The following is a 13,610-nucleotide window of genomic DNA, read 5'->3' as shown; positions in this document are numbered from 1 at the left end:
GGCTGCCCAGTTGTTGTTACTAATCCTTTTCACTGCACTGGAATGCAGGGCTTCAACTATCTACTGTAACTTTTTTCTGTTAACCAATTAATAATTTATCCTATAAAATATCAGAAAATAGTTAAAACTTAGATCTGTGATCACATGATCCCAATTTCCCAGAGCTCAAGGTGACATGTTTAAATGCCTTCTTTTGTCTGACCAGCAGTCTAAAACTCAAAGATATTCAAAGTATTATGATATAAAACAGAGAAAAGCAGCAAATCCTCATATCTGAGAAGCTGACACCAGAGAATGGTTGACATTTTTGCTTGATAAATGACTGAAACGATTAATCCTTTGTCAAAATCAAAAGTATATCCTGACATCAGGTTTCAGTTTCTTGATTCAAGTGCGGGGATGTGTCTTATTCTGGTAGATTTTTCTTTTTTTTTTAAGAAGATATGGTTGTCACAACTCAGTTACAGATATATAATTACTTGTTAAAGGATAGTATTACACATAACTCTAATATGTACATATGGCATGTGAATATTGTATTACAGAAGGACAGACAGTCCTTTTATGTTTCCCAGTGTCTAAAGTGTAATAATAGTTTGATGGATAGTCTTCTGTCAGACTCCTGTTCCAGAGCTGTGTGTCCTATCTTTTCTCCTCAGGCCTCTTTAAGTTAGTATTTTCAGAAAGAAGGACGTGCTGCAGCATGTTCACAGCAGCAGTGAGAGCTTAGCATGTACACAGAGCTCACAATGCTTAGTATCATAAGCTAATCATATTTTAGCTTTTAGCAGAAGTGAGCTACACTTCCAGTGGATTTACAATAATCTCATAGCAACAGTAGCGTCCATAAACAGCACAGAGCTCCGCGCTTCCATCTGTTTAGTGCTATTAGCTTAAAATAAGAGTCAGAGAGTGTAGTGGTCACAGAGGCCGAGGCCTTCATCTACATGGACTGAAGCAATCAATTAATAAATTGACAGGAAATTAAGCAAGCAATCAAGCAAGAATGCAAAACATTCTCTTACTCCAGCTTTCTCAAATGTGCTGCTTTTCTCTGTTATTCTATTATTATTTAGATATTCTAAACTGAATATCTTTGGGTTTTGGTCTGTTGGTTAGAAAAAACAAGCAATTCAAAAATGTCATTGTGTACTTTTGGAAATTTTGATTAGCATCTTTCATTCTTTTCTGATAATTTATAGACTTAACCATTAATTGACTAATCAGAAAAATAACTGAAAGGTTATTTGTTATTGAAAGTAATAATTAGTTGCAGCCCTAGCACATGACTGTGGATATTCTTCACCAGTTTTTTTATATCACTGATAAAGTTTGTATGTATGCTAGACTCAACTATACAAAGAACCACATTTTGAGACAACTTTCCTTTTAATTTGGCTTGCAAGTACATTTCTGAGCTGTAGATTGATTGTTGCTGGTTCATGGCCCCTACTCTTTTGCTTCCCTTCCTCTCAGCGATTGGTTAAGATGAACATGCCCATTGCCGATGACAACACGGTGCATTTCACCTCCACGCTGATGGCCCTGATTCGCACAGCCCTGGAGATCAAACTGGCGTCTGGTGAGAGACTAAAACTACAAAATCCAGAATCCCTTGCGGCCAGACTGACGTCTCTTATGTTAATGTGAATGATGCTGATTGCTGTGGTGCAGATTTGATTTGACATGTTTGTGGGTCCGTCCCCAGGGGTCCTGGCGCAGCATTTATGCGATGTTGACCTGAAGAGGGAGATAAACCGAGTCTGGCCCAACCTGTCGCAGAAGACTGTCGACCTGCTGGTGACACCACATAAATGTAAGTCAATGGGTTCTACTGAAACCCAGTTGCTTGCTTTCCACTTGACCTCTTCCTGTTTTCTAACTTCATTTCTAATATTTTATATCTTTCATGGGTTAACACCGCAGAAATGTCCTTTGCTGGTAATTTTAGTCTGTTATTGAGTCCTAAAAGTCGTATTTTTGGTGATCAAACAACTTATTTCAGGTGCAAATTAATTCAAGAATTTTACAGATTTGAGTTTATTTTTTCTAGTGTATTGATGTCAAGGTTGTCTTTTTTTCAGGTACTGACACAGATACTTGTAGATGGGTCTTTTATATTGGAAACTGGTTGAAATAATCATACTACAATGGCAGATTTTCTAAGTTTTAACACTTTTAGAACGAGATAGATGAAAATTGTGTGGTAAAATGGAGATTTTTGTCTGTTATTGAGCCTGCAAAAGCCTTACTTTCTCAATTCAGGTATAAAAGTCTGCTGGTGCAATGAGATCATTTCCACTTGTTTATAATATTTTTCTTTATTCTAGTGCAGTAATTTAAACAACAGTTTGATGGTTCAATAAAAGACAGAAATTACTTAATAACATTTTTACAGTGTGGTGCTGTGCTTGCTGTTTTTCTGCTCATCTGGCGCCATCTACTGCCCTCAAAGAGGAACTGTCTCTTACTGTGCCCTCTCCTCTTTTAGACAATGAGCTGACTGTGGGGAAAGTCTACGCAGCTCTAATGATCTTTGACTACTATAAGCAGAATCGTGCCAAGAGGCTCCAGCAGCAGAATCCTTCAGGAGCAACTCAGGTATAGTATGTTGGCAACAGCTCAGCGGTGGTTTAGGCAGGAACTGCTAACTCTATTACTCACTAAGGTGATTTAGAATCTAGCTGGGATTATGTGTAAAATGATTTTTTAGTGCCGACCAGTGAATCAGGTGTCTTATTTCAAGGTTCTCAGGCTGTTCTTTGTAGTGTTCTCTTACAGCATTAGCTCCTGAATTTAACTGAATGGCTTGGTATGGGCAACATAACAGAACAAGGTCTTTCAATTACCTACATAATGTAGAGTATGTAGTCCATTTTTACAGTATTTTACATACTGATCATACTGTAGCCTTAAGGTAAAGATCAGATACAATATATCTCGTTGACAACTGTAGTCCAGTCGTCCTTTGATGGAGGGTTTACTTGCAGCCATTTCTATGTGATGGCTTTCTTGCTCGCAGCCAAAAGTCTGTTTTAGAGATATTCATCCTGAGCCATGATTTTGCCCAGGTATAATGTGACAAAAGAGTGGTCAACTGTTCCAAAAATTGTTTATCTATTTTTATCTTCTTATCTTATTTTTTCAGCAATCTCTCGCCAATATGAAAGAATTAAAGGGCAAGCCCAAAATATATGAAAATGGTCAGCCATTGTTTTTATCACACCACATTGTATAAATCTCAGTTTTGGAGTCACAAAATAGTGTATTATGTTCTTCCAGCAGAGCTCTTGCCAGGATCTTGAGTTGGTAGTTTTAGCCTGGGTTTCCTAATTGTCATTCCAATCATCCTCAGATATATTCAGGCCTGATTCCTTCTCCCATTTCTGTTTGACATAGACTGTACAGTCATTTTTGAAGTTTGGTATTCTATTGTAGTGTAATACTAGATGTTTGTTGTTGATGTCTCTGTTGTCTTGGGTGTTGTCCCATACACAAATTCCGTTACCCACTGTTCCTAATAAATGATTTTTATCTCATGGTAACATTTCTGACTGAGTTAAGTGATGAAATAGTCACCATGCTGCCAGCCATGATTGTTTCACTAGAATAAGACACAATGTCAGTTCAGTGACTCCATTTATGTGTCTCTGTCCTGCAGAGTAAACTGGGGGCATTGTTCCGTCCCGTGCTGCCCCTCACTCACATACAGGAAGTGGAACCGCCATTCTCCAGCCCCAAACAGCCCCTGACACCCCAACCTGAGCCAGAGGCTAAGTCAGAGGCCCAGCCCACAACCACCGCCACACTGGTTAACAGGGACGCATTGTGAGTGGCTGTCTTTTCTGTCCTGTACAGCACAAACAATATTTTCACAACGTAGGCTGGAACTGTTGTTTACTTGATACTGCAGTATGACCTTCGAGTACAAGAAAATGTTTTCCTCACTATTTAATTGGAATAATCCTTCGAATAATTCCTTAAATCCAAAATGGCTTTAGAAAAGATAATAATGCATTATACAGATATTTGTCAACTGTTTCTTTCCAGATACATTTTTAACATTATAATTTTACATTTATGTAGCAGATGCTTATGTCCAAAGTGACTTAAAATAAGTGCAGAGCAATAGCTAGATATCATCAAAAACTGTTGAGTTGTAATCTCAAAAGGCTTTCAGCATGGTGCAGAAGATGGGAAATGAATATACCATCCTGACTTCAGTGGGGAGTTTATTCCACCACTGCGGGCCTGAACAGAAAACAGCCTTAACAGAGATGAGCAGTCGCAGCGGTCCTTGGAGTGACAGGGCGGCCAATCGTCCAGAGGCAGAGCAGTGCGATGTTGCGTGACAGTGTAGGGTTTGACCATAGCTTGGACATAGGAAGGAGCAGTCCCCTTCACTGCCCTGTAGGCCAACACCAGAGTCTTGAACTGGATGCAGACTGCCCACACAGTATGATAAAATGCCCTCTAAGACTCCCCTTCATTATGATAAAATGTCCTCGAAGACTCCCCTTCATTATGATAAAATGTCCTCGAAGACTCCCCCACAGTATAAGTTGACCCCTCATTATGATAAAATGCCTTTTAAAATGTCTAGTTATGGGTAAATCAGGATGAAACACCCTATAGAGTGCCTCTATGTGTGACAATCTGGTCCTCATGGTACCCTACAAACAAACAAAACAAAAAACAAAAAAAAGTGCAATTTAATGTTTGGTGCCTTTTCAATGAAAAAAGGTGCCCTATAGGATGTACTGTATGGGAGAAAAACATTGTGAAGTGGGGGCCCATTAAATGTATCTGGTATCCTATATATTTTTTCACCTCTACCCCTGAGACAGCCTGAGTCTGCCACTGCAGGGGCTCCAACGAGGAGGGAGTTGCACTGGTCCAGGTGGGAGATAGCAAGCATCTGCATATGAACCTGGGCTACTTCTCTAGTGAGAAAAGAGGAATTCTCCTGATGTTGTACAGGAAGAATCTACAGGAGACTTCTACTGCTGCAGTGTTTGCCAAAAACAATAGTTCATTGTCCCGGGTCACACCTAGGTTCCTTGCTGTTCAAGTTAGCATCACCACACTAATGTCAGTAGTGAGGTTGAGCTTTAGATGCTGCCTTGACATCCAGTCTGAGATATCTGCCAGGCAAGCAGTGATTGGTTCCCTTTACCTGAGTGTCAGATGGAGGGAATAACAAAAATTGCTGTTATCATCACCATAGCAGTGGTAGGAAAACAACATACCATAGAACCATAAAAACACCTGCTACAATAACAATCTAGATTGAATGAGTTAATGTGTCTAAGCAGGAACAGCATTACAATGACAAATTACTTCAGATGATGAATGCATTCTATATACATGACACAGCTACATTATAGTTGTGAGATATACAGTGCAGACTCACATAAACTTGATTTTCACTGTGATGGATTGCACAACTCAAGCAACTTTCCAGATTCTGCTAATTGATTTACACACTGTTCAGAAATGAATGGATAGCAACATCTACCTGGAAAGTAGAAAAAATAAAATTTGTTAAAACACTGAGGTAAAAATGTTATGAAACCATACACAGTTCTTTGTTATACCAAAAAAATGTATTTCCTAAATTTATCCCAATTTATCTGATCCTACAACACTGATAAGCACCAGTATTACAGTCACAGCTCTTATGTGTTGTATACAGACTTAACCAGAGGAGTGCCATAAAACATTCCCAGTCTGGAGATGTTTCTCAGGCAGCACTGAGGCCCAAAGCCCGCAGGAAACTACAGAGAGGCCAATCAGAGGATGTGCCATATTCCACCAGACCTCAGGTACACAAACACCAAGAAAACTCCATCTACTAAATGTTATTTTACATTTACAATTTACTGTATCTGACATATGTGTTGCCTCCACATGTATAGTCATTCTTTTTCTTTCAGGAATTGGTTGAGATGAAGAAGGTGGAGGATGTCTCAGACACAGAGGGACATCCTGGCCTAGAAGGCCACTGCAGAGCAGCGTCTCTGCCCCGACTGAATGCTGAGTACTACGTAAGCTTCAGTGCTCATGATGCTTTGCTTCTTGTTTTACTGCTCACAGAAAATATATCTTTGGTTTATTCACAGTTTGTTTGTTTTGTTTTTTTCTTCTGATAATATCAGGCTTGGAAAATACAGACACTGTGGATACCTTAGTTTTTCTTTTATGATAATTAAACCAATGGCTGAGATAGGAGACTTTGAAAAGGGCTGAAAAAGGCTTCTGGGTGGTTTTGGGTTAGTGAGAGAAGCTATAAGCTAATAGAATCGCTCTCTGTCAGCCCACATCAGTTCATCCTGCTCACCCTGACCTTTCCAGTCTGACAAATTCACTTTTTTTTTTTTTTTACTGAGAGGGAGATTCAGAATAGAGATGGATTCAGCGAGGTGGAAGACATATAGTAAATCTGTTGATTATTGGAAATAGAAAGTTAAATTACTGCTACAGACAAAGAGAACACTGTTATGTTAGATAGGGACATAAGTATCTGTAACGATGAAGGCCTGCCTGCTACACACTTTGATCTTGACTGATTATTACCAACCTTATTATCAGATTAATTATCAACAGTCTCTCACTAATGTCATTAGCTGGATTACTGAATGGGCAGTTTAGCTGCAGCAGGTGTGCTGGACTTATGACAGGAATTTAATTACAAAAATACAATAAAATACAAACATTCTGTATAAATAGACATGGATAAACGATGAATATTTTGCAGAAAATGAATGAGCTTGTATCAGCCTACCTTCAGTGCTGTTTTACCACCTTCAGATGAATCTTTTCTCAAAGGAACAGATCAACATTTTGGGAAATATACTTGTTTGCTGTCTTTATGAAAGTTAGATGAGAAGACTTTTCCCACACTCATGTTTGTGTTAAGTATGGAGCTAGAGGCAATTAGCCTAGCATAGCATGAGAAATACAGTAGTTACAAGAAAAAGAAATATTTAGCTCCCCCTAAAACCATAAATTGTTGATTTCATGTTTCTGTTTGTACTTACAGTCAGGAAGGCTAAGTGCCTGCCTGTTAGAAATCCATACTTAACAGACTGACATACTCTAAGTGTCATATTGATCTTCTCATTGAACTTTAGCAAATTATTTAGCATTTAGCCTTTTTTTTCCAAAATGTCCAAAACTATTCCTTTATATTCTTTACTGGCCAAATACTGAGATATCAAATATAATAATGACTCAAACTATATTTTTAATGAATATTCAATCTGACAGTGTTGACACACAAACAAGTGCAAAAAATATTTTGTGTTAAAGTAGAAATTATAATCTGATATCAGAATATTGTTTGACAGTAGAAATCCACAGTGTTTGTATTGATTCCAAAACTCCTGATTTTTAATTGTCCTGGTCAGACAATTCAAACCATTCAAATAATACACTTCATCTAGTCCTTTTGTATTTTGCAATGGACGAGAAACGTATTATATTCTCTGTAAAATTATGATCTTTAATGCACTAACCTGATCATCTAAATGCAACAGGTTATCTAATTAATGAATTTCTTGTAAATCCTGAGGATATTATTCTTAAAATGTTAAAAATGTATTTGGTTTATCTCACCAATACAATTATTATAAAACTTATTATTATTATTATTCATCTTTTACATTTCATACAGTATTCACACTCACACAAGCGAGTTTTGCATGACAGCAGTAATCCTTCTATATTTATGAATTTCTCTTATTTTCATCTATTTTTAAAGTGTTTACTTCTTTACTGTCATTTTGCGAGTTACAGTAGCTGCTCTTGTCTGCTCTGTCAAGATGCTTTATCTGTCCATCATTTCTCTATTTCCTGGATTGTTTCACCTGTCTGATCTTGTCTGTTTAGCTTCGCTGTTTGTCTGTCTCTGTGTTTTTGTCTGCCTCTCTCCCCTCACCCTGCTCTCTCCTCCCTCACTTAACATGTGCTTTCCCTATGTTTATGTTGCATTTTTGCTCTCTCTCTCTCTCTCTCTTTCTCTTTAAAGGATAAGACCGGCATATTCTATATTTTTCCTTTTGTCAACAAATCCAGTGAAAAGACCAAAGCTAACAATGTGTTACTCTGTTTTTAAAAAGGCTCAGTAGTTTGCTAAGACAGCTGGACACTCTAGTTTTTAGCAAAAGTTTCAGAAATAAGAGCATTTGACTATTTTCAGTTGTGGATTAATCCACATTTAGTGCTCTAGTGAGTATTTACAGCAGCAGGATGGTGTTTGCGGGACTGACTCAAAATAAACTACAGTGTGTGTGTGCATGGTAATGAAGGAACATGTCACCCAATGCAACTGTGTGGCTAACTGATGTGTTTTTAATAGTTTTTAAACAACAATTGAGCTCTATGACACAGAGAAACAAGATATATCAGATATATCATACACAAGTCTGTGTATCCAAAGTCTACTTACTAACAGACTTGTTAGTAAATCAATTCATTGTTGGTTTTGGTCTTTTCATGAGATTTGTTGACAATAAGAAAAATCTAGAATATCACCAGCCATATACTTTAACTTCTTGAGTCTCTCCAATTCTGTCTTCCCTTTCTCCTAATTTTGATGCCCACTGCTAATGTTTTGCCCACCTCCCTCTTGTGTGTGCTGTCTGATAGCGGAGCCACCCTCGCCACGCCCCTGGGACCCACCTGGCAGTATGTACCACCTGTTGTGCCACCTCTCTGTTTCTCTTCTTCTTCTTCTCTCTCTTCCTCTCGTCCTTGTCCTCTCCCTCTTTTCCTTCTTCTTCTCTCATGTCTGTGTTTGCCTCCATGTGCTCCTCTCATCTCAGTGCAGAGTTCACACCCTCCCACCTACATATACAGTATACAGTATAAGCTGCTCATTCCATGACATTGCTGATAGATATACTACATGCAACACACCAAATATACGCAGATTTCATCCCTGGAAAAGTATTCGTATGTGTACCCGGGGCACTCTGTCCTGCTTTACAGCCATTAACTACAAACTACAGTGCTACACTTTGGTGAAATGTGTGTGTGTGTGTGTGTCGTTATGTAGTAACGTAGTAGTGTGTAGTTTTCTTGTGTGTGTGATTGTGAAGCAAGGCAGGGACAGTGCTGCTGCTTTCCTGCTTTGAAATAACTGTATTTTCTTTCAATAACACCACAAAACCCGTCCAACCTTTTCTGTCATTTGATGTTACAGTCAGTCTTAAAATCGTATTCTTCATTGATTAAAAACAAAAACAAACAGAACAAGTCTGATTTATCTCTTGAATCTTTTACTTCCCCTCAGCTACAGACTTACAGTAGTTTGAAAGAATAGAAGATTTTTTCTACTTTTTATTAATAACATTAATTCCATTTATCTAAAAAGAAAGATTTTAAGACTGCATAGTAGATAAAATGACTGGGTAATATCAATATTTTTTGAGTGTTGTGATATTGTTGTCTGACTGTAGCTACAGGCTGCACTGTGGGATAGGAACAAGAGGAAAAGCACAATCACCCCAAACCTGCCTGTGAGAGAGCGATTAATGAAAATAGTACTCTACCAACATTTTGTTTGTCATATGGATGGAATTTAACTCTCAACACTCGTGGTTTCTGTGAGTTATACAGTTACTTAATCCAGATACATTTTGTTCTATTTGGAAACTAAAATCTATTAACTGAAATCATTGGACATAGTCTAAGCAGTAACCAGTAGGTGGGGTGGTAACTTGTCTGCTGTTCCAGTTCCCTATCACATCAGTTTGTTACCTGGTAGCTGTACTGGTCAGTAAGATAAGAATTAGGTGGGGTGAGTGTCAATGACCTCAAAGCATTAGTCAAAGTATTAACCCCTAAAGGACAATTGGTGAATGTAAGACTAAGGAATACACAACTGTATATTAAAGCAACTGTAATCAATACTTATATGTGAGTTGCTGGAAGTGACAAACCCACAGAGAATTATTACCTGACTCTGCAGTTCCCTTCAGCTCTATAGAGCGTGATAGCATCTTTGAGCTGTTTTGGTTTACTGTCACCACTCACCTCAGTGCCACTGTACGCTACTGGCTCAGCACCAAATGGCAGGCGTCCATACAAGGTTATTGATTAGCTGGTGAACATAGTGGAGCATTTAGCAAATAAAGAGGTAACATATTTTCGTCAGGAGTTGGTAGAAACCAAAAACAGACCTAAAAAGAGGTAATGCTAATGTTGTTTCATATCTGTCGGAATGGTTAATAGATAACTGTACTACATGTTAACAAGTTTGCCTTATCAACTTAAAATTTAATAATATGTTAGTCTTCTGTTTACAATATGCGTCTGCTGCTGCTAAGTGGTCATAAATCAGTTAATTCAGGTTTAAAGAGTAACTTAACACCCCCTGAAAATCTTGTTTTTGTTGACCTCCAGTGGTTTAACTTCTCAAATTGCGGCAGTGATGTACAGGTGTACTCCAGGACCCTGTGACATCACTGTTGGATGTGTTTACAGGTCGTGGTTAGAGGTGAAACAGGCTTGAAACTTTGCAGAAAAGGCAGCAAAACACAGCTTTTCAGCCTGGTATTAAGTTACTCTGTAATGTTTTGAGTATCATACTACTGTTTATGCTTTTTTTTTCATCAGTCAGAAACAACAAAAGCGAGCATAGTTGCACTGAAGCTGTATATTTTTTGTCATATTTTGGCAAATATATGACTGTTTGAAACATACTGTACATATCAACAGACAGTACAGAAGTGGTTTATGATGAGTGGAGTGATGTGAAAAGTTAATTTGTGAAACCAGGTCACTGTTAGAATTAATTGCTGAATACAGCTGTTTTTTGTCTGCGAAAGAACAAATAACCAATTCTAGGCTAGTGGAGGGAACATGAATATTGTAATTGCTCAGGCAATCGTAAGGTTTGTTACAAGAGGAAGACTGAAAGTACAAACTCACTGATAAGCCATTCTCTAAATGATAAAGCAGAAAAACAATGTCAGATAAGTGTACATCACCAAAAAATGAGCTTAAACCTCATACAAACTGTTCAAAATCAAAAATGACACAGGACCTCCTGACTGGAGTGCTCCTCAGCAGCAGATGGCTCAGTGCTGCCACTGGTGGCCAGAAGCTATATTGCAGCAGTTCTGCTAATCAAAGCAGTAATCATGTTTATAAAGCTTCCTTTCATCTGGTGAGTTTAAACGTTTCAAAATTTCTCCTGTAATGAATTTTATGAATGAGTCACTGAAATGTAAAGATTCCCTCTGATAGCCACTCAGGGCCATGATATGTGATATCTGTAAAGCCATCTTTCAAGCCTACAGGCAGTGAGTGTTGTTTGATACCTACAACATCAGTGATCAGGGGATTAGTCCTTTAAATGGAACAGAATGTGTTGATTTGTAAGAATTACCTTTTTACAAAAGATAACACTTCTTCCAAAGGTTAGAAGTAGTAGCATAAAATGCCACAAAGGCCATTGTCCGCACCCCACCTCTTCTTTGTTCACTAGCAGAGACGCCTGCTAGCTTACAAATGATGTAAGTTCTGTAACTGTAAGTATTCAAGTACTGTCACAGATTTATTCTTCTCAAACCTTTCTAATATCTGTGTCTGGAGAAGAACAGGTTGAACGTCGGTCTTTAGACAAAAGGTTGCCGTCCACCACTTGTGTCAGTGTCGTATATATATTGTTGATCCAGTACAACTGGTATGGGTCAAACCACCATCACCGCTCCTCTGCTCGCCTTTCTCCTCACACCTGTCTGCGTTTCTCTTTCCCTCTCAGCCGATTGTCGACCTCAGTCCGATAAGACGCTCAGCATCCTCGCTGACGCCGCAGCACCACCAGGAGGTTGGGCTGAGGGATTATGACCTCGAACGGCCTGGACTGGCCCAGTCCTCCACCGGGCCAGGGCATGTCCAGGGCCAGGACAGAGCCCACCACCATCACCACCACCACCGCTGCCATCGACGCAGGGACAAGGACAAAGACAAGAAGCAGAAGTCCCTGGACAGAGCTGCATCAATGCAGCCGTCCAGCACTGTTGGTGAGAAAAAGAAATGAATAACAAACTTATATTACGACTGTACGGATATTCATATTCTCCAGATGATGTATTCCTCTGACTTTGGTGACCCCCGGACTTTTCCTCTAGCGCCACCTTGATGGTGACATTTGTGGCTTGGAGTGAAATGTCTCAACAAATATTGGATGGATTGCCATGAAAATTGGTACAGCCATTCATGTCCCCCAGGATAGATTGTAATAAATTACTGATCCTCTGACTTTCCCTCAAACGCCATCATTAGCTATAGGTCATGTGTAGTGCTAATCAGTATTAGCATGCTAACACGCTAAACTAACTTGCACAATGTAGTGTGATGTATATCTATTTTACAAACTGCATGTCTGTTTACTTCCGGTCAATCTACTGTCAACTCTACAGTAATGTTACCTTTGCCTCCATCTTACTTCACTATTCACAGTTAATTTTGTGTGTGTTTTTTTAGTGTTTTTAGCATTTTTGATCATTCTGATGATTGCCTCAGTGTCTGTTAGTAATGTTAGCCAGTCACTCAGTGTAGCACCAATGCTGATTTTTGACAGCTTCAACGTTAGGTCGCTATGGCTCTTTTTTACACTTGGTGCTTGGAAAAGCTGGCAATACTGAAAGTGACTGACGTACACTATTCTTGCAAGAGCGAGCAGTAAATCTCTGAACCCATTGCTGGATAAAGGGTTTAAATTGTATGTCCAGTAGGGATGTCAACGGTCAACCATTAGTTGGTTGACTGCAGAGAATATTTTTGATGCATGTTGGTCTGTAGGTTAATTTGCATACACATTCTGCTAACGGCTAGATAATTATGTATTCAACATCAGATATTCTTTTTGAATTGATAAAGTACCGGTCTAAAACTGACTGCTACACAGAGTGTTGTATTATGGGTTGTTTGTGGCCTTAATGTTGCTGGGCTAGCGAGTGTCTTAAAGTCTGTTTACAGTGAGTGTGTTAGAGTCAGTCAGCACTAAAAGTGTTTTATTAGTCCAGTTTAACCTGCAGCAGTTTCTGAAGGCTTGTGTAACATGTTTTTCTGCCACGAAGGAAATAAATTCATGACGAGGGAAAACAAGTCCAAAGCCTCTTTTGACAGCTGCCAAATACCACTGTCACAGATGATGAGCTCAAAAAGACAAACTGGCAGTCTTATAAATGCTAACTGCTGGAGAAAATAATTTCTTCCGGTTGGTGTGCTGAATGATTGAGACTGATAGGCTGCCAATCAGTGTGGTAGAGGGCGAGGGATTGAAAGAGTTCAGTACCTCGAGCCTGAGCCCTTATGCCATCGAGAGCCACTGCAACTAGACAAGCTAGCTCTGACCACTGACTGCTGGACAGTACATCCCAACTTTCGCTACATCCCAACTTTTCTTAAAAATTGACTGGTTAGTTACTGGTTAATCGATGTCAGTCTGTTGAAAGCAAAATTAAGTGAAACTGACATCCCTAGTGTTCAGCTATATCTTCAATTATGAGGTTGGTGGGGGTAACGTTAATGTTACTGAAACATTCACCAACATTGTTCCATTAACTTAAGCTACCACGGCCAAATTAGTCTTGGTG

At 38.9% G+C, this 13,610-nt stretch overlaps 1 protein-coding gene across 3 annotated transcripts in view; it reads left to right on the top strand.

The window, feature by feature from the left end:
• cacna1bb (calcium channel, voltage-dependent, N type, alpha 1B subunit, b) overlaps positions 1-13,610 on the top strand; it is a 169,964-nt gene that overhangs the window by 149,270 nt on the left and 7,084 nt on the right. For 2 of the 3 annotated variants that reach the window (XM_044334119.1, XM_044334118.1), the window contains 8 exons: positions 1,477-1,582; positions 1,709-1,816; positions 2,492-2,601; positions 3,662-3,828; positions 5,696-5,825; positions 5,937-6,047; positions 8,650-8,688; positions 11,771-12,032. In XM_044334119.1, coding sequence (XP_044190054.1) covers positions 1,477-1,582; positions 1,709-1,816; positions 2,492-2,601; positions 3,662-3,828; positions 5,696-5,825; positions 5,937-6,047; positions 8,650-8,688; positions 11,771-12,032 — 1,033 coding nt within the window. The remainder of the gene's footprint in view (positions 1-1,476; positions 1,583-1,708; positions 1,817-2,491; positions 2,602-3,661; positions 3,829-5,695; positions 5,826-5,936; positions 6,048-8,649; positions 8,689-11,770; positions 12,033-13,610) is intronic. The other variant, XM_044334117.1, reaches the window with a different exon arrangement.

Source organism: Thunnus albacares, chromosome 18 (assembly GCF_914725855.1).
Source record: "Thunnus albacares chromosome 18, fThuAlb1.1, whole genome shotgun sequence".
NCBI lineage: Eukaryota > Metazoa > Chordata > Actinopteri > Scombriformes > Scombridae > Thunnus > Thunnus albacares.
The sequence above is the reverse complement of the archived record's forward strand: the minus strand, read 5'-3'. Positions and strand labels throughout refer to the sequence as shown.